Source organism: Oreochromis aureus, linkage group 18, assembly GCF_013358895.1.
Source record: "Oreochromis aureus strain Israel breed Guangdong linkage group 18, ZZ_aureus, whole genome shotgun sequence".
Taxonomy (NCBI): Eukaryota; Metazoa; Chordata; class Actinopteri; order Cichliformes; family Cichlidae; genus Oreochromis; species Oreochromis aureus.
Genome location: NC_052959.1, coordinates 26833396 through 26858870, shown reverse-complemented (window position 1 = coordinate 26858870; position 25475 = coordinate 26833396). Strand labels below are relative to the sequence as shown.

Genomic DNA, 25475 nt, shown 5'->3' with positions numbered 1-25475 from the left:
TCCTTTTTTTTTCTTTCCGCGCTCTTTTGCAGAAAAAAAAAAGATCGTAACTCGCGGGGTGTGCAGCAGCCACCTCTCTCCAGCCTTTTCAAGAGTCTCCCAAATTCTCAAGAGCACCAGATTTTTCTGCAAGCGCGGGAGAAGGACTGGTTTTCCGACCTGAGAACCAGTCCTTTGGTGCTCTCGCGGTCCGTCGCAGCAATGCAGGTAGCCATGCGCGAGCTGTTGTTGTTTTCATTATTGTTATTATTATTATTGTCATCATCTTTATTGGTTTCACTCTCCACGTTAAGCGTAAGCGAAGAACTTCTGTTCTTCGCGCTCAGTTTCCGTGTTATTTCCCATGGATGCACTTGCTCCAGTTTTGTTTTCGCTTCTCGCTATCACTCAACAGGAAGGGCTGGAGCAACAATAAACATAGACACCCCCCACCCCGTCTCTAGTCCCCAACATCCCTTTCCCATGACATGCCCCCCCCCTCCTTCCCCACGTCCCCCCTCCGCCCCATTACTCCATCCCACCCTTTGTCCCCGCCCTAACCGCCCGCTCGCGCGTCCGTCCCGCAGGCAACGTTACAGCCCCGGTTCCCTCTCGGCGTTGACCATGAGGGAGCCGTCCACAGATGGACCGAGGGCTCACCTCTGCGCAGGCTATTGCTATTTTAAGGATTGTGCGTGAGAGAAAGAGGAAGAGAAGGAGTGTGAGGGAGAGAGAGAGAGAGAGAGAGAGTGAGAACGAGTGCCAGAGAAGCTATTAAGCACGGCGGTCCGTCTCCGGTCTAGTGCAAAGCGCACCGTGTATTCTCAGCGGGCGGCAGGTGTATCTCTCCGCTGCTGCTGTGTCTTTCATTGTCTTTCCTCTTCTCTTTTTTTCTTTCACTGCCAATCGTGGGAATGTTGCTTAGCGTTATTTTTAATTAGCATGAGTTAGTTGGAGCTTGAAAATGGGCCCAGAAACATTCGTTTTCCTTCTTTCCACATGCGCACAGCTTGTTAAAGTGGAATAAATTCACAGTAATGTGAACACCACCCCCCACCACCCCCCTTCTTCTCGTCTCCCCTCATTAACACTTAAACATCGCCACCATCTCCGTCTACTCCTCTGTTTGGCTCTATCACCGCCCACTCTCTCCTTACTCCCACCTCCCTCAATCAGTTGTCGGTATAGTATGACACAACCAGATCGATGAATACCCATGGAGCAACGCGTGAGTAACGGGTGGGCCAAGCGTTTATTCAGTTGCAGCCAACCAGTGGCAGGGGATGCAATTAGTGGCCAGTTGGCCTTGCCTGCTTGTTTTCTTTATCTCTCTATTGCTTTCCCTGCAGGTGACACTCCAGAGCTCCTCTGCCCTCCTGAGGATTCAGTGAGACAGGCGGATCTGTGTGCCCGAACATGGCCTTCCCATCAGCCCCCTTTGCATTATGGAGTGTCAGCTTATTGACAGTACTCTTCACAGCTGCAGTTCACAGCAATACTAGCTTTGGTAAGCACATCTCTCTCCCTCTGTATCTGTCTGCCTCTTACTGTCTCTCCCTGGGCCCCTGACCTCCCTGACCCACTCTCTCTGTCTCTGGTGGTGCCCCTTGTCTGTTTACTTGAGGCTTTTTCGTTGTTTTCTGTATTATGACAAGGCAATCAGAGCGGCGTTAATAAGCACATGGGACACTCCCACCTCCCCAGACCCCAGTGGAATTTCTGCTGTTGTTTTTTAGGAATGTGTGTGACTCGCACGTGGGTGTAGGGCTCAGCAATGCATTGCAGGTCCTTTGCCAGAGTAGCACACTTGCCCAGTAACTTCCTCTTCTTTTTCTCTCTCAGTGACATCTTAAATGACTTGCATAAGGTCGCATAAGACGCAAAAACACAGGCAAACACTCATCATTAGCAGTCTTGGATGTTTACCTGCTCAGCATCTCTCTGTCTTTCTCATGAGTATACACTTGGAGATAAAGAGTGATTGTCTTGTGCTTTCTCAGGTAGGAACAAAGCAGTGTGCAAATTCAACTCTTATACAGACACATGACAGTCCTTATGGCTGAAGCTCAAACTGCGATGAGCTGGGTGCGGCTCAAAGCGGATGGTAAGAGAGGATTTGATGAGAGAAGCACTTTGTAATGATATCATCCTTGCTGTGAGTGGCGAGAATATACAGACCGATGTGTTTTCCAATTACATAACACTCAAGTGACTGACTGCTGGTAATACAGCCTTTAGAGGGCGAATTTTGCCAGTGGTAAAATGGTGCGTCACCACTGGCCCTCAATCCACAGAAAATTGATTGACATAGGTAGAATCCTGTCGGCATGTTTCTCATTACACTTGGTATTTTTTTGCACAGAGTTTGACAAAGAACTGTGAGACAATATAGCGGGTAATAAGGCTCCTAATAGATGTTCCCTGATTTGCATTTCCAATATATATTCTCAGAGGCCCCTTGTATTCACTTATGCACACCCACACTATTTCACAAATCTGAATGCACCTGTGAATACACACTGCATGCATATGCATGGAGACATACACAGTATACGCCCATAGATATGCACGCACACGGACTACATTTACTGTACTTTGAATTTGTTTATCCACATCAGCTGTTTTTATTTTCTGTTGAAATAGGTATACTTGAGTTTCCATGCATTTATGAATTCAATTTGGGGCAGCGAAGGATTGTCGGTGTGAGCTCACATTGGTCAGTGTGGTAGAAAGTGAGAAAGAATATGGGTATGTCAAGAAGTTGGGATCAGGGTGCTGTAATACAAATGCAAATGGAAGCATGTCAAAACCTTGAAAGTTGCTGAAGATGAGAAATGCACAAACAATCACCTCAGACTGAGGCGCTGATGATGAAATATCAATCTCCTGTCAGGATGCTGACCCCAACTGTGTAGCTCGTCATTGAAACCCAGGCGCTGGTTCGTTATTTGGGTCCGAAAATGATTTTGGCCCGCATTCACACGCATGTCACATTTGATTAAGGTGTGCCTGGAGGGAGGCCTGACCATGCGTGACCAATTCTTGCTTTGGTCTCACCTAAGTGCTGTTTTACATTATCATGTCAGTCAAGGAGAGTAATTAAGCCTGGGACGTCTGACAGCATTTAGGAGATGAGAAAACACGTCAAAGAGCACAGCTGAGAGATGGGAAGCAACCGTGGAGTGCTGAGTTAACAATTTTGGCATCCATGTCTTTTTGTCAGTAATATGTGTCATCAAAGAATGATCAAGTACTTGTATTAATTCCACAAAAATCAAATTAATAATATTGCTGCAGTGAAATCAGTCAGAATCACTTGTCAAAAATGTTCGAAAATATATATATTTTTTGCACCATATAGAAATACATTAATCAGAAGAAGACTGGATACTTTTTTTATCAGTAGTATTGAAATTTGTCTTAGTGGCCTTGATGCAAGAAATAATGAAAACTTGTAGATTTTCCCACTGGCAAACAAGGAACCCAGCCTTTATTCAACACATACAACACCAAGGAACAATGCCAAAAAAATTCAAGATACAGAAAAATAGATATATTCATGAATAAATCTTGTGTTTGCTGTTTTGTGCTTGACATTTGAGTAATGTGGTAAGCAATGGTGTTGCAGTTATAGAGGGAAATGTAGTGCATAAGCCGCAAAGCACCAGCCCATCACTCACATCCGCTCCGATCTGTCTGAATGTTGTGACACAGCAGCAGAGCTGTTAGTAGAAGGTGGAGTAGGGTGGGGCAGACAGTCAGATAATGCCGTCATAATGGAGATCTCCATGCTAAGTGGCCTTGCAAGAGAAGGGTCTACTTAGCTTAAATAATTCAGTGTTATGTATCAGAGAGGAAAACGATTAGCTCAGCAAGTCAACGTTAAAGCAGATGAGCCATCAGAGTAGGACCGTCTATTATTGCTATACTGAGAGTCCACAGTGGATTAAAAGTGGACTGTTTGTGTCTTATCATCGGTCAGAGTGTTACAATTAAGAAAAAAGAAATACTTTCCCAGGAAATATGTGGTTGATCATATATTATGATAGCATTCATGAGTTTAAACTGTTGATCAATCCTGGACTTCGAACTTCCATTTGATGTATGTCAAAGTCATGGAAAGGACAGCACTAACTCTGCTCTGGATTTATCTGTGACCGGGCATCCTTGGAGCATGTGAACGAATCAGGGAGACACTAATTGCACGCCATTTGACATATCCATTTCCACAGCTGGATGTGCAGCCATGCGCTGTAGATGGAAAGTGCCTCTCAGAAGGGCACAGATTAGGCATGCAATTGGCCGGCTGTGCCCTGGTTCTGTACCGCTGACCCAGTTACCACAGGACTGCTGTGTAGTGTGAGGGTCCGTCTGCTGAAGCACTCAGTTGACAGCAAGTAGAACAGTGTGCTGCGACCTCCAATCAACCACCTGGCCCTCAACGCTATGGCAGCCTGATGGCAGTCTGATCTCAGACTCCAGTAGAGTGTTTGCATTCATGGCAGGAAACATGCCTAATAGTTTATTTACTTCAGCGAGTTCTGCTAGTCAGAAACACTGAATGAATCCCGATGCTTCCAGCTGAGCCTAGTAATGGATAAGGATTAAAGGATGGGAGCAGTGTGGACCAGTTGTTAGTGTGGTAAGATTTATAGGCGGGAGGGCTCTGCATGTGTGTGTCTCTGCCAGTGGTTCACTTTATACTGCTACAGAATGGGTTCCTTTCCCCCAGGAGCAGCTCTTTCTCACTGGCTAAAAGCCCACTTCCTGTGTGTGTTGCTGTTGTTTGGTGTTGACTTCCTGTGTGCCAAGATGGGGGAACATTTGGCTAATACACAGTACGGCTAGCACACAATAGCAGTAGGCGGTTTGGATGGGAGGCCTCTGCCTGTTAACAAGGCTGACTGATAAGCAGTGACTCATTAACAAGCCGAGGTACACAGAGCCTGGGGGAATTACCGCCTAGCCACTGTGACATTAATAAGAGGCCTAAGCTATTTTTCCATTTGGCTCCACTGGCATGGGGCTAAACCAGTGGTTTCCAATCTCAGTGCTGGCTATTTATTTCCTCCAGTGCTCTTCTATTAGTTTCAGCCACTGGTTACCTGGTCTGATTGGAGTGTGGGCTGATCAGTATTGTCAATGTGGGCTGTAGCTAATGACATCTGCCGCTTCAATAGAAAAACCAGACAGCCCTCATTAGTTTTCTGCAGATTCATTCAGAAACATCTGGGGAGGAGCCCAATTAATTATTCTTATACTGATCATGCCAGTTAATTAGCAATATGTTTGTCTTTTAAGAGAAAAACGACAATGACATAATCCAGCACATATCCCAGATTTGAATCTGTGAGACTGAGGGAGATTGTGACACTATATGGATCCAATTAAGCATCTAAAATACACATGCTAAAACATGTAGTGAAGCTCCAGGAGACTGTCTGCTATCGGAATTTTAAATCTAAAGCCATATTACTTCTATTGTCTTGTGTGTTTATTCTTCTCTGATCCTTTAAGTGTTTTCTTGTCCAGATCAGTTTTCTGATTATCAATTGGATTCTGATTGGCTGGCATTAGTTTGAAACAGATTCACATCTGGCAGAAAACCAATTATTTCTCCTGTTCATCATGCCGATTAATTAGTGCACTGTGGCTGATTGATTAAACTCCCAACAAAGCTCTAACCATGAGCACTAGAGCCCCCGGGAATGATTTGCATCACACATTATGCACATTGCTGTTTCTTCATGTTATGCTCATACATCTCTCGACATGCTGAAACATTACACATGCGTAAGCGGCAGGAAGAGAAAGTCACAGCTCAACAAGGCAAAAGTGTTGATAAGTCATTTGTGGCTAAATTAAGCAGAATTAAAATGCAGTGGCGCGCCAGTATCTTCGGATGTTAGAAGTATCAGCTGCACCCAAACAAGACTCCATTAGACCTCATCAATCTGAAGCAGATCTCATCCACCCAGGCTCTCTCAGGCAATGTGAGATTACATCAGAACAGATCAGTCTTGCATGCTGCCATCATAATAACAGCAAATGCCATTAAGAAACTAAAAGAAAGAAGTGCTCTTGAGATTTTGATGAGCGGCAACCCATTCATCGCCCTCTCAGGTGATTCGCAGAAGACACATCACTTTGCAGCAACTCAGGGTTGTGAAAAATAGGGGTCCCGCATTTACAGAGCAGACAGCTTCAAAACCATCACCTCACAAACACACTACCGATTAAACAAACCTAACAACAACAACAGCGTCAGCCTTGAAATAAATTAATTTAGCATGTTTCCACCAACAAGAGCCCATATTGTGTTCAGCACTCATCTGGCTTTTCCTTTGATCAAGGCCCTCACGCTCATTCCCCCATCCCTACCTGCCTGCTTTTCTCATGGTATCTGCTGGAATTCTCTGGCGGGTATTTTAATTGATTGCTGCAGGGGTGGAAATCACCAATGGTGTCATTAACGCATGGGTGGTCAGACCAAGGGCTTCCTGGAAAGGTGTATCTGTTTGTTGAAGCACATCACTGTGCTGTGTGTAAACTCCAACTATGACCGGGTGCTGGAAGATTCGAGTGCATGGCTGTAAAGCGAAGCATTTGTATTGATTGAGTCTGAGTGCTGAGGGTTCCCCCTGAGCGCAGGAGCTCCACCAATGAAAGAGCAGAGGTTGCTCTTATATATTGCCTCTTTTTGATGATGCCATCACTTCAACTCGTGGTAGAGAGTGTGTCTGTGGGGGGATCTTATCACTGATACCACAACCATAAAGCCATTTCAATTCACCTGTGTGTTGTGTAGGGAACTCTACCTAGTTCTGCTGGGGATAGCACTGTCCATTGACTGGATGGTGAGTCTTATTGAGCCTCTAATATAAGTGTCAAATATAGAACCAGTGTAGGAAAAGGACTGTGAAGCAGTTCTCCAGATTGGTACTTAATGTAGTATAAACTCTCACGAGCATAACGAGAATAAATCTGAAGTCTGACACTTTTGCTTTAGCGCTATTAAAGTGAATCAGCAGACAGAGTGACAAGGTCTTTGAATCTGTGTCCTTTATCTGCACATGCGTCAAAGTTTTTTTTAATAGCTTTACCATCGACTGGCTGATTATCAGTTAAACTGAGTGCCAGTTGGATCCTAACATCTGATACAAATACTTTTTAATGGTATATTATTGTGCCGGAGCAGAGTTGAATATTGCCTCCTATACAAGGCATATTTTTTATTGTTTTAGTTGCAAGTTTATTGTTTACAGAGATATGTTTTCTGCATTGAAACTGTTGGACAGTATCATTATTAAAATTTTTGCATTGTAACACAGCTACCGCTCAGTGGAATTCATTTATGGTTCCACTGCACTGCTGCACTCCTTATGCCTCCCAATCATATTGTACCAGCCTGCTTGAATGCTCATAGCTTCTATATATACTGCAGATCTGCTATTGAAATTCAGTCTGTATTATTTAAATGCCCTTTGAATTAATGCACTACCTGGCATTTAGTGTATGTGTTTTCATCATCATTTATGGCTGCATTGTAATCGGATCAAATATTTGAATGCAGCCAATGCAAAGCAGGGGTGTCATTTGGGGAGGTTGCTTTGTCAACAAGAACAGCCATGACGGGCATAGGATCATTAGACATGATACTATAGAGCCTGGATTTACTTTTCATTGAAGTGGAAAAGGTCGTCTTTTACGAGTCTTTCCTGGAAGGCAACAAAAATGATGACGAGGGTTTTTTGCTGCAGTTTGCAACTACTGTAAAGGCTAGGGGAAAAAGTGGATAGGAGTGAGAAACTGATGGGATCTGAGTGTGGTACTGTATTGTACCACTGTAGGTGTCTTTGGAGAGGCTGAAGGAATGGCAAACTCTGGAGAAGTTTAGACTTTTCTGCAGTGGTTGCAGGATGTGAATATACACTGTATTTACTCCTGGCTGAGGTTTGATCATCTCTGTGGGTGGTGTGGAGGACCTGATAGCATTAAGATCGTGCCATGTATTTACTCTCTGTAAAGCCATGTTTTTTCTGAGTTACAGAGATCCAAAGAAATTGAATTTTAATACAAGGTGTAAATTATGCAAGACTGCTAAATGTTTTAAAAGAAAGAGGAAGTAAATTGTCTTTTTGTTTAGTTTCCTCTGTGTTCATGCACCTCATTTCAAGTTCTTTTATAGTGTTTTTGGTTTATTGTTATTGTTCTTCTCCTTCAATGTCACAACCTAGACAGGTACTTGCCTGATACAGTGAATATTTTCATTGTTGGAACATTTTCATTGTACACAGCGATTGTGACCTAAATTAGTATCATTACACTTTTATGAGATTTGCTGCTCCCATCTATTCTTGTCTTAAGTGGAGGAACTGAAGTCATCACTTTAAAGAAAAAAAAAAAGCAGCAGTCTGCTAATGAGTATGAAAAAATCTTGTTTGCTTTATTCTGTTATCCTTGAGCTTTTAAAAAGTGTCACATCTATGTTTTCTGTTAGCAACTAATGAAAGGAATATAAAGCGTCATTTTAAGCGGTAGATAAGGTCTTATGATCAGTGAGTCATTGTAATGCAAGTGCAGGCTTTAAACTTGCGCTGACCAGTGGAAAGGTCCGGGCTCGGCTTTTAATCTGGACCTGACCGTTTGCACCGATCAAGCTACGATGAACTCGTGGTGAGTGGATGCGACTTTTGACGATGGGGCCATCACCACACGGTGTAACTCAGCATTACTGTGCCGGTTGAAGACAAAGGCACCAAATAGGCATCTCTAATCTCCCTGCTGAATGAATCCGAAACAAAGAGAGGAGGAACGCAGACATAGAGGCTTGGACACACATAGGATAAGCTGATTACCCAGGAAAGGAGGGAGGGTGAGGGAGACAGAGGGAGAAAGACAGAGGCATTCACGTGAACAAGAGAAAACCATACAGTAAGGGTGCATGACGGCAGGGAAATGGAGGAGGAGGGGTCGGGAGGGAGGAGGAAAAAAAAAAGTGAGCGCACTCTAATGATGGGGTGCACAGACCGGAGAGAAAATGAAAAGAAACAGTGTAGGGAGCGAGGGAGGGAGAAAGAACTCACAAGAGAAAAAAAAGGTGAACGCTTAAAAGGACGAGCCCTGGCGCGCTACACAGAGCATGCAATAGGAAAATGAAGGGAATGCATATTTGCCTCTGATATCCTTCTTAGCCATGCGACACAATCAAAAAACAGGACATTATGCTAATGCGAGACTGCTCAGCAATATAATTGCAACCTGACTCATTTCACCTGTCGCTATATATACAAACGGAATTACACCCAATCCAGGTGTATGGGCTAAATATACAGCTAATTAAAATTAATGAGATTTACTTAGAAAAGAATATGCTTCTTCTCTAAGCTGCTTATCCCTGCATGGGAATCTGCTACACACACTGACACACACACACACACTCACCTTTGCCAGTTTTCTAAGATACACACACCTCGTTTTGATTCACTCTCCTTCACTTCGCTTTCTCACCCTCTGCTAGGCAGACTGTTAAGAAACCCCAGTATGCTTGCACGCATGCACACACTCACACACAAACACGCAGTCTATCTATCTGTCTTTCAGCCAGCTTTCCTCTCACGCAGACTTAAACATGCTCCTTGCTCAGTGAACATGAAGTTCTTGACTGTACGTTGCCATTCACACACATAGACATGAATAAACAACTGCATTTCTGGAAAAAAAAGTTGGGATTGTATTGAAAATGATTTGCAAGTCATTGCTTTTAGTTTTGGAAATTAGGTTGTGGACAGTTTCAGTGAGATTCTTAGATGACCAAGACACATCGCTCTAATCTCTTAAACCACTTTAGCTTAGCTTTTGGTGTTTTTGTTGCGCAAACACAAATGCAACCCTGATGTATTCCTAAGAGTGCTGTAGCGTGCTAGTGTTGTTCCTACATAATCATATTAATGAAGCTCCATGACCATCATTACAACTGACAAATTATGTTGTTGTGATGTCAAAGCTTTGCAACTCAGGAACAAATATTAAACCACAACGCGTTCTGTAGTGGAAGACTTGTAGCGCAATAAAGTCAATTTGAAGATGAGGGTCAAACACAGGACTTTACCCTTGAGAAACCCAAATTACATTAGACTAACACTGTATTTTGATTTTTTATGCATTTTTCTTCTTTTGATAAAGTACCTACATGGCTAAGTTGAGGAAAAGATAGTAGTTTGTTAAAACAGAGCCTTTCACAGTATTAACGCTGTATTAAAACTGTTTCTGGGGTGGCTTTCTCTCATGTGCATGTCCTTCTCTGATGTGGGATAATATCGGATGATATCTGATTGTGCGACTGACAAGATAACTGTGTAAGCGAACTCTTGACCTAAAAAGGGTTACATAAACACTAATGAAATCTGAGCACTAGTCGTCAGCTCAACACTTTAAAGAAACATGATAAAGACAAACGCATATGGTGATATTTACTTGTAATGTGATGGCCCAAGACACCAGCTCAAACCAATTATAAACAGGGTCTTAGAGGCAGCAACGCAAACCCACAAGCAGATGCTTGTGACCACACAAAAACACTTCCAGGAAAACGCATGTGTACATTTATGCATAAAGACATGAATAAGACGCACACACACACACACATACACACAAACATATATTCAAATGGAGCTTTGAAGGCACTCTGTTCTTTACTTAAACAAAAATACCCCTGTGAGCCAGGCTGTTGACTGCCAGATGAAAAATTGTGTTTAGCCGGCGAGCCCGCATACAGCATACATATATATACTCCCCGCACTGTGTTCCTCTTGTATATACACAGTGTAGGCGTTTGATATGTAACAGTTCCCAAATTGCTTATGCATATATTTTTTCCCCATAAGGTGTTGTCCAACCAGCAATTCTTCAATTCCGAGTGAGCAAAGTGCTGAGTAATTAAATGGCTCTTCAAGTCATCTCTGAAGTAGTGTTGTAGGAGGACACTGGGAAAATGACACAGAGCAAATTAATCACGCACTTTATTAACAGACTTAGGTTTCAGCGGAACATTGCTGTCTCCACCGCAGCGAGTTGCACCACTTGGCACAAAACCAACTTATGTCTCACCCGACTCACCACCCTAACACGTACAGTAGGTTACACATGCACTCACACACTCATCTGAGTATTACGTGAGTAACACACACTTCCATGCTCTCCTCTTCCTTCTGTCTCTATCTCTCTCTCCTTCTGTCAGAGCTTCATTTCTCAGCCTGGTGAGTACTTGAATGTCATTATGACTTTTGCTATCAAAAGCAAACAGCGGGGCAGGATTGAGGAGTGCATGCCAGACCTCCCGTTTTCCACGCTGAGAATGCCGCAGCATGTCGAGTGCTATTTTGATTGTTTCAGATTTTTTCCTGCTTCTGTGTGACAAAAGGATAGGCTTTTTTTTTTTTTAAAGAACAGATTTATTGACCAAGCTCCTGCTGCGAGGCTCTACAAGCCCAGGCTGATGTATTTTCTGAATGGAAACCCCCATCTCTTTATATTTACAGTATGATCATTCTACCTTGGCCTGTGTGTCAATGAAGATGACTTCATATCTACCGGCACATTTGATCCTATTTTTGTAGTGCATCAACAGACGGCAGAAGTGAATAATATAATTGAGTTAATGAGCTACACGCCCTTATCTGCTGTTCATTCACACGGGCAGCCCGAGGCGTGACGACTATCAGCCTCTTACACAAGCTACTGTATGTTTGATGAGTACCTTGAAGGGAGAATTTGATAATGCAGTCAAACTTCCTCAAGGCAAACTGTTTTGATGTGTGAACCAAAGAAGAAGGAGTTTATCCTCTGCTTTTTCCCCCCTTATTCTCTTATTCTACAATGAATATTTAAATATTATTGTGATTTATTTATGGCGGCTCGGTGTTCAGCTTCACTGATCTATTTTCAGGTTGATATCTTCACAGGCAGGAGGGAGGGGAGGTATATAGACTTGTACATGGGAGGTGTCATGCTTGACTTTGTGACAGCGCTCAGCAGCGTGCCTCCGAGAGCATCTTTTTGTTGTTGTTTGAAGAGTTTGGTGACATTTTCTGGTTCTTCCCCTCAGGGTTGTAAGATTCAGAGCTGGCCTGGTTTCATCAACCACCCAGTGCATTTTACTCAGGACGTCATAGGGTCAGCTGCCAGAGGAAAGGTGGCTACATGTTGGCTTTTCTTCATACTGCTGTGTATTGCAAGTCTGTGGAGGAATCAGCTGCCATTCAATAGTGTTAAACCACTCCAAGCCCTCATGCAATTGAAGGCATTTTAAGAATATATCTCAAAAGTTTCAATATCCTCTGTGTAAAAAAAGAAAAAAAGTTTTTAGTGTAGCTTAGTAAAATGCTTCTATTTGGACAAAAGTTTACCATTTAATCTAATATAAGATACAGTATCTTGGTTAGAAATATTTATATTAGTATTTTATTTGCTTGTGAGGCCTGTTATGATGTTTTTATTGCCCTTGGGCATTCAGTTTTTATCATTTATGTTAAGCACATTGAGTTTATGTGTAATGCGTAATTCCCAATGTTAATTTTACTGTATACTTTACATTCAAGGCCATTATGTGAGTTTGCATTGTATCAGGCTGGATGTGTTCACTTAAGAAGTTTTCAAAGTTTGAAGGCTAAACTTTAACAGGACGCAACCAACCAACTTTATTAGACTTCTCATAATAGTCGCTGCTGGTGCAGTGACACACTGGGTTATTGCAGTCGTGAGATGAACTTGACAGATATGGAATCTGAAAGGATTGCTTTGCAATGAAGTTTAAGTTTTTAACATTTAGGGTTAATGTGGTAAATTTAAGCAAGTTGTTTTTGGTGCCTAAGACCTAACCAGCAAGTGAACGATCAACATAAACTAAAAATCTGTAAGATGTCAAATGGGACATAAATCATTGTATCCTCCATCTCTCCAACATGCAAATGTGGACTTTGTTGCTCTGCAAAAGAAGACTGATCACTCTGTGACAAGTAATACCACAACCAATGTGTCAGTGCTCAAGTGCTAAAGGGTAGGTATCAATGTAGTCGAGCGCCATAGAAATGAGTTCAAGTTAAAAGACAAAAAAACCCTAAATTGTAAACCTTGGGTTTGATACTTATATAGAGTACTCTAATGTTGGCTGGTAATAATTAACCTGTAATTTTTAAATAGTGACATAATACAAATATTGATTTATTTTATAAATAATTTAAATGGTGATTCACACAAAATTCAGTTGTGGATACAAATTTTGTTGAACGTTATGGGTGCCGTATGTTGAATGTGACACATGAAAGAAACACAAACTTAGAATGTAACATTGCATTTGCAGGAGGATGATGAGATGAAGATCATATATATGAAAATCAAAAGGATTGGGATTTATAATCAATCTTTTTTTAAAAACATGTTCATGCAACGTTTCGTTCAGATTGGCCCACCCGTTAAAGATGAGAGAGGGTATGTGCAGACATAGATACATACAGGTGCCACCATCTGAATAATATTATTTGAAACCCTGACATGAGAATTGATTGGAAATCCACAGCATGCCAGGCTTTGCTTAACTAATTGCAGAGTCCAAAGTACATAAACAGAAAATCATTCTGCAACTTTGATAATCGTGTAACAATTTAAGTAAAAATTTGCTGCTTTCTGTCCTATGAGATGACGTGTTTGGAGTGTTGAATTCACCAAAAGAAACATTTCTAATACATTTTTTTAAATATTAAAAGTTATTTTCACAGTTCCAGAATAAATAATCATTTCTTTTAACCTTAAACGATTATTTTCTGTCCTTTCCTATTACTGTTTTGCATTTTACCAGGTCAAAACTAAAGACTTGATTATGTTTTTACTTTCAAGTGTCACATCAAGTCAAATCTAACGTCCTCATTTTTATTTTTAGAGCTTGTGTCAAACTAAAGTTTCACACTTTGCTCTGAGTGAGAAAACACAGCAAGTGAAATGTCACATACTGAAGCCCCACTGTAATAATGTGGCCTGGAAATATGGCCTTGGTAAAAATCACATAACTCCTGCAGCATCTGCTCAGGCATTGTGCTTGGTTCTGGTTTAGAGTATCAGCTAAATTGCGGACATGTTAAGATGTGAAGTAATTGTAAAAATTCAATCATTTTTACTGGCAGTTTCGGATTAGCCTCAGCCAGTATGCCGTAAATTGACGGGCACATATCCTCTAAACAATAGTTATCCCGCACTGCATGCATATACATGCAAATAGCAGTGGTTTCAGGGGGCACATGCTAGCACAGTGAATTGAGAACCGAATGAAGGAGGCGGCGATCTTGGTGTCTTGATTAATTGTCTTTCAAGTACTGCTATCAAATTTACTGTCAGAGTTGAATCTCTTAACTCCCTCCAATCAACTGATATTGCACTGTTTGAAATGAAAAATGAAACCTCCACCTGAATCAAATCTGACATCTTCAATTTGAAGGGGAAAAAAAACCACCTGATAAAGGAGCACATTTTGTGAGCCACTCTCAAACATTTATATGAGCACTTTACTGTGGGACTTTATTCTGTTACACATAGAAATGCCAACAAAACAAAACTCTATTAGCTATTCACAAATATCCCATTAATTTTTGTTATTAGTTTCTTATTGTATGGGGAAACACATGCTGAGACATACAAACGCTCATACACCAATATTAACAAAGCCACAGCGGCTCATGTATTTGAAAAGCACCTCACTGTTGGGAGGAATAAAAACACATGCACTGCTTCAACACAAATCATCATGCATATTATTCTCTGTTTTAAAAAAAGCACTGAAATGGGACCTTTAAAGCTCTACTTTAATACTACTAAGATAAGTATGAATAATTCAGAGTGCCAGACATGATAGACAGTCTGATAAAATAACTATTTATATAACAGTTTCAAAGTGAAGTCACAGATATCTGCTCTGTTAGGAAAGTAAATCCATTAAAAACAAGAAATAGAAAAGTAATACAACACCTGCCATTTGTCGGATGATTTCTCCCACTGTGCCGCTATGACTGCCTACATTTTCGAGCGCCAGTGGCCCGAGGGGGAATCCCTAACCATGACAGTGTTAGTGCATAGATTTGTCTGCAGAGATATATACCAATGCGGCACATTTTATGCAAGATTTAAGTTGTAAAGACCAACAGAGGATGACAATGTTTTGGGAAATGTACTTTGTTGCTCACTGGAATGACAATAATTTATATCCAGGAGTTGATTAGCCATGGTATTTGAAATCTTCCACCTGCCGTATACAAGGCCCTTCAGCTCCGATACAACAGGAAATCTAATTGTCTTTCATTGGCACTTCTGTGGTGCTGATATTTGAAACTGTCACAGACAGAAATTGACTTCTATCTGTGATAAAGTTTTTTCCTGACCTTAACATCCTACCTCACTCACTTAATTTGAAGGAGAATTTCATTAACAATGATTCGTTATCACTGGGCTTTTACCTTTTAAGCCTATGGCAAGCACAGACAACTGAATTTCATGTTAAAACATGAAAGAGTCTGCAGTTCTTTGAGGCTGTGCTTACTGTGGGTAGTATTAAGGTTAGCAAAGTGCTAAAATTATCCTCACAACATGCCTACAAAGACATGCTGATGATGTCAGTTTATAACAAGGACCAATACTTGTAAAATAGTGAGGTAAGCTAATGTTCTTATAGACATTTCCAGTTTAAGTTTAGGAATGCTTTATGGCCAACTATCAGATTGATATCTTGCCTGAGTAAGCTGAATCTGTAAGCTGCCTTTTAATAAATTGTGTTGCCTGTGGGCTTAATGTGAAAGCCAAGCCTTCATCATGGCCAGAGAAGACGTATTTAACATTTTTCAGTACTGAGTTGCTGTTTTGACCTCTTTGACCTCTTCTTACAAACAATAGGATAACAATGATTGCTTTATTGTACTGAATGGCGTGCTGCTTGGCACTTTCACACATGAGCCACCTGCTGCAGTGTTGCTGCCATCAGCTATCTGTGGCTACCTGAGGTCGGTGGAAGTGCTGATGATGCAGTGAGTCGACCACGCAGTGGATGCGAAATAGCAAGTCTAAGCTGAATTAAGCATGATTTTTGGAGGGAAAATTCTTATCTGCTGATTTTTTTTTCAAGTTCTTTAGCTCTGGAGAAAATGCATCAAATAAAATTCTTAACACTAATGAAATGACCTTTTTGGCATCCTAATATGTACAACAAAAAGTTCAGGTAAGGCTTTTTTTATTTGTCATAACCCAAAGAAGTGGACAGACTGAATTTATTTACCGATGATGGGGCACGAAAAAGTAAACTTGAAATTCAATGTTTGGGTGGAGACAAAATAGGAGAGTCAGGGTTGAGATAGTTTTGGTGGATGTGAAGATGTGCAGAGGAGGGACAGTGGATGTTAAAGATGGCAGGCGGGAAAAAGGACCAATGTAGAGAAGGCTCATGGATGTTGTCAAGGAGGACATGCAGAGGGTTAGTGTAAAAGAAGAGGATGCTGAGATTGAAGGAGATGATCTGCTGTGAGACCAGCGGAAAGAAGAATCGTGAATGGAACGTGAATATCTGTAACAAATTTCATTGCAATTCATCCAATATTTAACTGATAACCTTCAATCTGAATATGATGGAGAGTGCTGGTCTCAAGGAAGTCATTAGGATTCAGCCTCTAGAGAAGATTAAGACATAAACAAAGTTGCATGGCAATCTACCTACTAGTTGTTGACATGTTTTAGCAAGATGGTGGTGTACTCCAGAAGAAAAGCTCGTGAATCAAAAGTTTAATCTGTGCATTACTAGCAATAACTGGAATTCTGGTTATATTCATAGAAATACTTTACAAACAAGGAAAATAAAAACTTGAAGTCATCATTGCAACATGTCGCCTCAGCTGTGCTGTAGACAGAGTGTCAATCACAGTAGCCCCTGTGCCCAAACCAACAGTCAGTCGACAAAGTTCCATTTAGAGTGGAACCCAGCTTTAAATGCGATTCAGCTGGATTTGAGTTTGCTCTCCCGGCTTTGGATTTGAATAGAATAGAATCTGCCCTTCTTTTTTTTTTGGCTTCCCTGGCTTCAGAAAGCAAGATTAGATAGAGGTAGAGCGGGAAAGAGACACACATGGCGAGGGAGAGAAGCAGAGTCAAAGGAGACAGAGGGATAATAAGAAATACAGAGCAAGCGAGAGCGTCCACGGATTTTTAAAATTGCAAGAGCCTTAAAATAAATCTAAATTTAAGGCCTTGAGAAGTGTGAAAATATGTGAAACGTCTGCATTAAGGGTCTTATTTTTCCACCACTCTATGATAAGTTTCTTTGTCCTGCATGTCCCGTCTTAGATTATTTCAGAGCAGAGCATGGTTAGCAGTACAATAGGCTGTGTAATGTTTTATTCATCATTTCTGCTTTAGCAAACAAAATTGGACTTCATGTTCCTTAACAGATAATTTCATGTTGTCCTTTTTATTACACTGCCCGTTCATAATATCAGAATTTTTATAAGCTGTACTGAATCTCAAATAAGTTCATTTTGGCAGTTTTATCGTGTTCTATTTGTTGCACTGTAAGATCTGTAAACCCTAGCCAGATTTTGACAATAAAGTAATTACCATAAACAAATGACACTATTACAAGGGAGACTGTCAGCCTCGGAGGGCTTCTGTGCTGCATTTTAGAGAGTGTCAGATTTCAGAGGAAATCTGGGAAATCTTGCATGTTGTTAACAAGAATTTACATTACAGTATTAAAGCTTGTGGCATATTTTCATTAACAGTAATGGCAAATATTTGTCATCTGGATTTCTTTTTAAGTGAAAGAAATGAAATACAATCTTTTTGATGTCACATATGTTGATGAATGATTCAAGTTTTTTTATATATACATGGATTTATTCACATGGCATTTGGTCCACTTTTTTCTTTAAGAGTATTAATCTCATATATTCTACTTTCTGATAACAATATTCTTTTCCCCTTTTCATATTCTCCTTTTTAAAATGAAAGTGTTTGTTTCTTTGCAAAGTATATAAAGCTAAGCTACACACTTTTTTTGAGAGCTTGAGAAATAGAGAACCAAAACAATATCTTAATATGGATTGACGTTATCCTCTTACTTATATATGCAAATAACCGTTATCATTCAGTTAGTATTTGTTTGGCCATCTGGTGACTTGCTAGGCCAATATTTACCCTTTTTAGCTCTATTTTTGGCCTCCACCAACTCCTGAGGGAAAAGCCTGTATGGGGAAAGTATGTGTCTGTTTGCTTTTTATTGCTGAGTAGCTACAGTGAGTTTCTAGAGCCAATTTTCAAAGATAAATAAATAAATGAAGGATTGAAAATAACATTTTCCGGCCTGAGCCAAAACCATAAAGTTGTGAGCTGCAAAGCCAAATAAAAGTGTAAAGCTGAGATAACCCGCAGTGTTTCTCTGTAATTTCGTAATTGTCACATAGTTAAATTGTGATAAGATACGTTGAAATAACAATGTGTGAAGCGCTACTTGGTGTTTACATTCATCCATTTGGCAGATGCTTTCGTCCAAAGGCCGAGCGGCGAGTGAAGGGCCACAGAACGACCACGTAAGGGTTGCTTTGTGATGGTTTGTTTAGCTGAATAAATCTTTTAATGCGAGTGGTTTAGTGTGTGGATGAATCTGTTTTTGGACTGAACAATAGGATGTGCATAGCTTATTTTGATTGTTCCACAAGTGGCACAGCGGTGCAGGTTCACATAAGTGCAGTTTTCTTTATTATTAGAGAAAATGAGAAAAGGAGGAGTGGGAATTCAACACATTGGAGTTTGTGACATTCATTCAGTTTAAGCAGTTTTAAGGCTCCTCTCTGATGTTGTGATACTCATTTGTTTTAGCTTTTGACACATTCCCCACTGAGGTGATCAATTAATATATGAAACAATGAATGACGAATTAATAACAAAAACAAAAATTAGTCGCAGCCCTACATGTGTGTTACATTGTAGCCTGCAAAAGATAGCATTTCATTTCAGCAAGTCGGAGTGTCAGCAGGAGATTCATTAGCTCATTAGTGTGAGACTCATTAGCCAGAAGTCTTGTGATGTTTAAGTCTTTGGCAATATAAGTACTATACTCGCAGTAATCTTTGCACTGCCCTGACCTGCGTTTCTGCCAATTGAGTGAGAACATAGTCGGGGGGCTGGACAGCTTCGTCAGCTCTCTTTTTCAGGATGGGTCACCTGAAGTTTTGATGAATGTGCTTTTTGCCAAGAAGATTTCCTGTTGCTGACATTGTGTTGTTAATTGGGACCAGTGCAGAAGCTCTCATTAGTCTGATGCTCTCCTTTCCTGAATCCTGTAAGGAATCTGTGAGTTACGTTGGTAAGACGTGGTCATTTACCTTGAAATATTGCCCATAAGTTCAAAGAAAAAAAAAGTTAAATTATTCTTTGTGAAACCTGCAGAGAGCTTGTAAAGGTAGAGACAGAGAGAGCAGAGAGTGCTGCTGCTGCTGCAGCTGAGGTCTGGGCTATTTCAGGATGGTTGTCTTGCAGTGTAATGTGGTTTGGCACTTGTGTGTCTAGTCAGGAGGAGATATATGGCTGAATTTGCCTTGAGTGGCTGGCTGGTTTTTGAATGGAATTGAATGGATGCGTTCTGGTTTCTCTGGTTGCTGATTGCTGTGGTTGAGACTTTGCTCCCCTATTTTTCTTCCTCATTTCCTTTTCTGCATGTGCCTTTGTCTTACATCTGCATCTTAATTCTGTCTTCACTTTCCTTTTTGTTTGTCTTATTTCCACATTGTCTTCCTTCCTTTTTCTGAACACCCCGTAATTTTATTTCAGGATTCTTTTTTTGTCTCTTCTTTTATTGTGTCACAGCAGCTCTTTCGCTTCCTGCTTTATTTGTTCCTTCTCAGATTTTTTTCTTTTTTTTACTTTTACCTCATCTGCTTTGTCTTATCTTACTTCCTCTCTTGTTTTTCCACCTCCTTTCTCCTCATTTTCCTTTCTTTCAACCCTTTCTTATTTTTCTCAGAAATCTTCTTCTTGTCGTTGTTTTCTTTTTGCCTCCTTGTGTTTTTATATGTCATTTTCCCCTCCGTTCTCTATGTTTATATCTCCTCCCCTCTCATCACTTTTAAGTCCCCTTTTCGTCATATCTTCTTCCCTCTTTTCAGGCTCTCTGCTTTTCTGTCCTCCCCTCTTGCTTTCTCTCTGTCTTTTTGCCTTTATCCTTATGTCTCTCCCTTTCTGCCTCCTTCTCTTGCTCTCCCTCTGTTTTTGTGCTTGCTGTTTTAGCATACTCTGCAGGGAGCACTCCTGCGATGCCAATTATATTGACTGAAGAAAAAGAGAAAGAGGAAGGGAAGGGAAGGATGAAGAGGGAAAGAAGACTAAGAGGAGGGAGGGTGGGAAGACCTGTGCATGCACAAAAACACACATTCATGCTGATGGAGAGAATGAATAAGGGGATAGAGGCTTTAGAGCACAGGAGGAACAGAGGAGACAGAGGAGAAGGAGAGGAAGAGAGGAATGATGAAAGAGAGGCAGAGCTGGGAGGAAGAGGACAGAGAGAAATTGGAGGAGAGAGAATCCGTCTGTGAGTGTAATAGTCTCCTGCTGTCGAACCCAGGGGAATTCACTGACTGCAGAGGGAAAGAGAGAGGTAGAGAAGCAGAGATAGAGGGAGACAGAGGAAGAGAGAGAGAGGGGGGTGGGTGTGATCACAGCAGAGAGAGAGAAATGGAGAGATACAGAGGCAGAGCAAGCGAGACAGAGAAAGCTGAAACAGAGTGAGACGGCAGGAAAAGAAAGATGACTTCAGTCCTTTCCTCTCAGAGCTGAGCTTGTAGGGCTCCACTCCAGGCAAATGTGGCTCGTGACATTAAATAAGATTCAGATTCAGGACTGAGTGTATGAATGGAGAGCGCAAGTATATCATAGTAATGTGCTGCTGTACAGTAGCTTTGCCGGGGGAATTAAATGTAGTGTGCAAGCCTGTGGATTGGATGTTAATGTTTTTTTGTACAGTGTGAAAAATGTCAGATTATCCAACAAAAAAAGAGAATAGATTCTTACTAGAAACTATTTTCTAGACATGCAGACTGCTTAACTTGGATTACTTATGTTTTGAAATACCAGAGTTTGTGAGACTTTACTCTCTCAGGAAATGGCCAAGTAAGGTGTGTGTGAAAACAGTTAAGACAACCACGATAACATTGAAACCACTGACTGATGAAGTGAATGAGATTTCTCATTTTATTACAGTGTTTTGGTGGGAAGTCATACCGTGGTATTTATATGGATGTTACTTTGACACATGACAAGTACAAATCTCCGTGGCACGTGGCAATCTCCACCAGCAGAACACGCCCCACCACAGCGGCCTTTCAGCCAACCTTTACTCATGTTGTATTATACGCTGTGTCTTGGGAGCTACCTCTGTGATAGACTGGATGTTCCCCGCCCCACGACAGCTGGGACAGGCTCCGGCCGCCCTGCATCCCTGAACTGGATAGCAGTGCAGAAAGTGGATGAATATGAAATCCATAGTGGTAAATTTCCAACATTTGCTTCGTAGTTTCTGGCAGTTGCAGATTTGTTGATGTGGTCCTTTTAAATGACACTGATTGGTGCAGTACACACACATCTGCACAGTCTACTGTACATCCATCATGCCACCTGTGCTTGCATGCACGACGATGTACCAGGGGGTGTTGGGTGTTTTTCCAGGTTTTTAGCTTGACATATAACTTGATAATATAAATTTATAGCACCCATTAGGGACAGGATGATAGATCTCGCCAGTATTTACCTTATTATATGTTGTGTCAGATAGTTAGGCTGCTGCTTAAAGTGATGGTTCCTCTCTACTGTATTTGCACAAAGAGAGACCTGAAAAATATTTTAAATCTTGAACATTGATTTTTTTTTTTTAAATGATTTTGTTTTGGGTTTATAGATTGATTATTCTGTTCTGCCAACAAGTATAATGGAGCTCTCAACCTACCATGGAATCAGTGTAATGGGTTAATTGATCTTAAGAAGATGGTAAGAGTTTTATTGTCAAGAAAAGTCTTTTAGTGATCTGTAGTGCTTTAAGTGTTCTCTCTGAGCCTTTTTTACCTTGAAGAACAAGAATAAAATTTACATGGAAATGCTGTGCAAAGATGAATTCAGTTTGAATACATTATGGTAAGTACTATCAAACGGATGTCAGTTACACTGAGACATTAAAGGAATAAAACAGTTTTTTTTAAATACATAAAAGATTATTGGTTGCATAAGTAGTGCCTTGTCCTGATTCTTTACCCACCTATTTGCTATATTTACTGTAATAACACCATCTTCTAGTGCCCTCTGTGTGGCATGTATTTATAGTGTGTAGGTGTGCGCTGTATGATGCCTTGCTCGCATTTGTAAAGTGATTACGGTCCAGGGGTTGTTGATAAAAATTTCACAAGGTCTCCAGCTAAGTGATAATTTAATTTCAGTGTAATGCAATTCAGTAGAAATGCATCAATCAGAATAAATGAGAGTGTATATTATGATTTGAATTTGCATTTTGTGATATTGAATAAAAAAAATCAGAGAGCATTTCAGCCGCGTGTGCATCTGTGTACATTTGCATCGTATACTGTGAGGGGCTGCCCTCATATTTTCTGTCAAGGGCGTCACCAGATGGTCACAGGGCCGCGCCAATTTACCAGTCTAGGCAGTCATTACAGTTAAGACCACTTGGAGTGACCCTAATTAGTCAGTTACCCCACAAGGGGCACCCTAACAATGTGTAGCGGTACCCCGCCACTCATAGCATACGCAGATTAAACCGCCACTGTCCAGGCTCTATTGTTTCACTGTTTGTGTCTGTGGTGCCATTGTTGGAAGCCGCCACCGCTCTCCCCGTCTTTTTTGTCTTCTTCATCCCTCGTCTTGCTTTTTCATTGATCTCCATTGTCTTGATTGGGAGTGACAAACCGTGGGGGCCATCTGAAAGGTTGCGTTCGTTAGTTGGGGTTCGTTGTTACAAGGCATACACACATTCCAGTAGACATAATGGGGGAAGAGGAGCGCTGATCATGGTTCCTCTCGCTCTCTCTCACACACACACACACACACACACACACAGACACACACACAGCAACGAAGACATATTCTCAAAGTGGTCCCTCGAGACAAGAAACATGTCGGGATAGCGAAGCAGAAAGAGTTCTTGTACACCTGCAAACACACACTTTCAGCGAAGAGAAGACAGTCCTTGCATGAAATACAAAGACTCATACACATTACACAGACTGCAAACTTTGGTCCACATTAACATTTCTGCTTCTCTCAACCCTGCTTTATCTCTCTGTGCTATTTCAAGGGAGACGCTCAATTGTGCACGCACTCCCATACACTCCCCCCCCATCATCAACACGCTTGCAAAAACACTCCTTCGTCCTTTCATGTCATGTTGCTGAGCAGTCAGAGACGAGAGGAGTGGAAAGAAGAAAGGAAGAAGGTCTGCCTGAAACGAAACAAAAAAAACGCCCAGCCCGAACATCCATTCTCATGTACTTCAGCAACAATTACATGACGAGACGAGAGAACACGTTTATTTGTGATTTCAAGCAGAAGCAGCCAGACAGGAGAGTTGACATGATACTAGAGAAGCTTCAGTAGCATCTGCAAGTATCATGATTTGTAGTATGAGTGTATCCGAACAGGTTTGTAATAATTTTTTTAATTGTGCAGGGAAGAGAACAGGAAGTGTTAAAACATACTAGGCTGTTTTCTAAAGTAATTTCAGTGGATTTTTGATCACGTCTGTACTGGAAGAGGGGATGATTGAAACTATAAAGGCTGCTCTTGTAAGTACTATGTCGAAGGCTGAAACAAAGTGGTTTGTACATTGTAGTGCAACCATGTGTAAAGGTAAAAATGTTTAGGCTATACTTTTTCTGAATGACGCTGGGGAAACAAACCATTTCCCATGTCAAAGGGGTTTGGATGAGAATGTTTTATACGCTGCTCAATGTGTGAAGCGTACTGACAGCTTAACGCTTCGTCTTTTCGTCCAAAATCTTTCTCAAATGATTTCCATCCTATTCATACATGTTTAGTCTTTTTTGTAAAGAAGCAAACAAATAAAATGACATTGAATTTCAGGGTAGAAATCCTCTGCTGTAGTTGAGGTAGTCTAGAATCAGTGTCACAATTACATATAGTTTGTCCATCAAACAGCCAAGTCAACACGTTTATTTTTCAGCTGTAAACTCTTCCAGCCATGAGGAACTCTAGTGTCATAATAAAACAGCCCAAAACACTTTTCATCGAGCACATATCCCAATAAATATAGGATGATATATGGTTATATATGAAATGAGTCAATCAGCCTTAAAAACCTTGTGCACTGCAAAAAAGAAAAAGATAGAAATGAACTATCTCAAATCAAGGCCGTATTTGCTTGTCAAGAAGATATGTCTGCAGTTTTTATGTTAAAGTATTTCACTTGTTTCTTTTTTTTTGTTCAGCACTGATAAGTAGGATATTACTTTGTCAAAGGCAGGATTTATTATTTCAACGACTCAATCCCTTTCATTTCTTATACATAATACACCTCTGTGTAATAAGAGCACATAATGATCTAGTGGAATTCAATATTCGGTTGTCATTCTTATGCCACAACAAAGCAATCACATGTTCCAATGAACAAAACACAGGACAGAAAATAACAGCAGTAATGTGTTTATCATCTCAGCCACTGACTTTGATAAATAGCCAATAGCAATAGCTTTTTGTATTGGTCTTCTTATAATTTACAGTTATTACTGCTTAATCATAAGCATGAAGTGCACAAAAGTAGTTTTGCATCCCAAGTCATTGTCTCAGGAAGCTCTGTATTGGAGATTATGTATCAGAATTTCAGGAGCGGGACAACGCCTCCAAACACGCTCCTTCTGGTTCTCATCTATATAGGTTCCCTCAGTTCTGTAAGCTGTTCATTCTCGTTTACGTGCCCCACCCTCCCTCACCTTTTCAATTCTTTAACTTCTTCACTTCTATTTAGTACATGGGGATCTGCCAGGCCCAGGAGCCGTCGCCAGTCCCCTTCGATTCCTTCCCCAAACCGCAGCTCAATTCATGTCCAAGCCATTCACCTTTACCTACTAAAACGCTGTCAAACCTAAAATGAGGACGTGGGCCCAGCTAGCGAAATAGCAATTAAACATGTTAGCCTCAATACGCATTTGCTCATGTTGTGTACTTCTTGGTTTCATAACAGCGTAACACAGCTGTGACACCATGAGTGCAATGGGCTGCAGAGTTGATGAGTTTGTGATATCAGATGTATTCTAGGGATATTCTTCAGAAACAGAAGTGATGCTCTGCTCAATGTTAAAAAAAGACCAAAGCTTTCTCAATTCCTGTTGATAATGATTCACCACTTATCACAACATTGAGAATAATTTCTTTCTTTAACCAAGCCAATATAATTTCAAGTA

General features: G+C 40.9%; 1 protein-coding gene across 8 annotated transcripts in view; it reads left to right on the top strand.

The window, feature by feature from the left end:
- cadm3 (cell adhesion molecule 3) overlaps positions 1–25475 on the top strand; it is a 95833-nt gene that overhangs the window by 536 nt on the left and 69822 nt on the right. For 7 of the 8 annotated variants that reach the window (XM_031754945.2, XM_031754943.2, XM_039602567.1 and 4 more), the window contains exon 2: positions 1329–1486. In XM_031754945.2, the coding sequence (XP_031610805.1) occupies positions 1396–1486 (91 nt within the window). In that variant the 5' untranslated portion in view covers positions 1329–1395. Of the gene's footprint in view, positions 1–670; positions 1208–1328; positions 1487–25475 lie in introns of those variants that run through there. The other variant, XM_039602564.1, reaches the window with a different exon arrangement.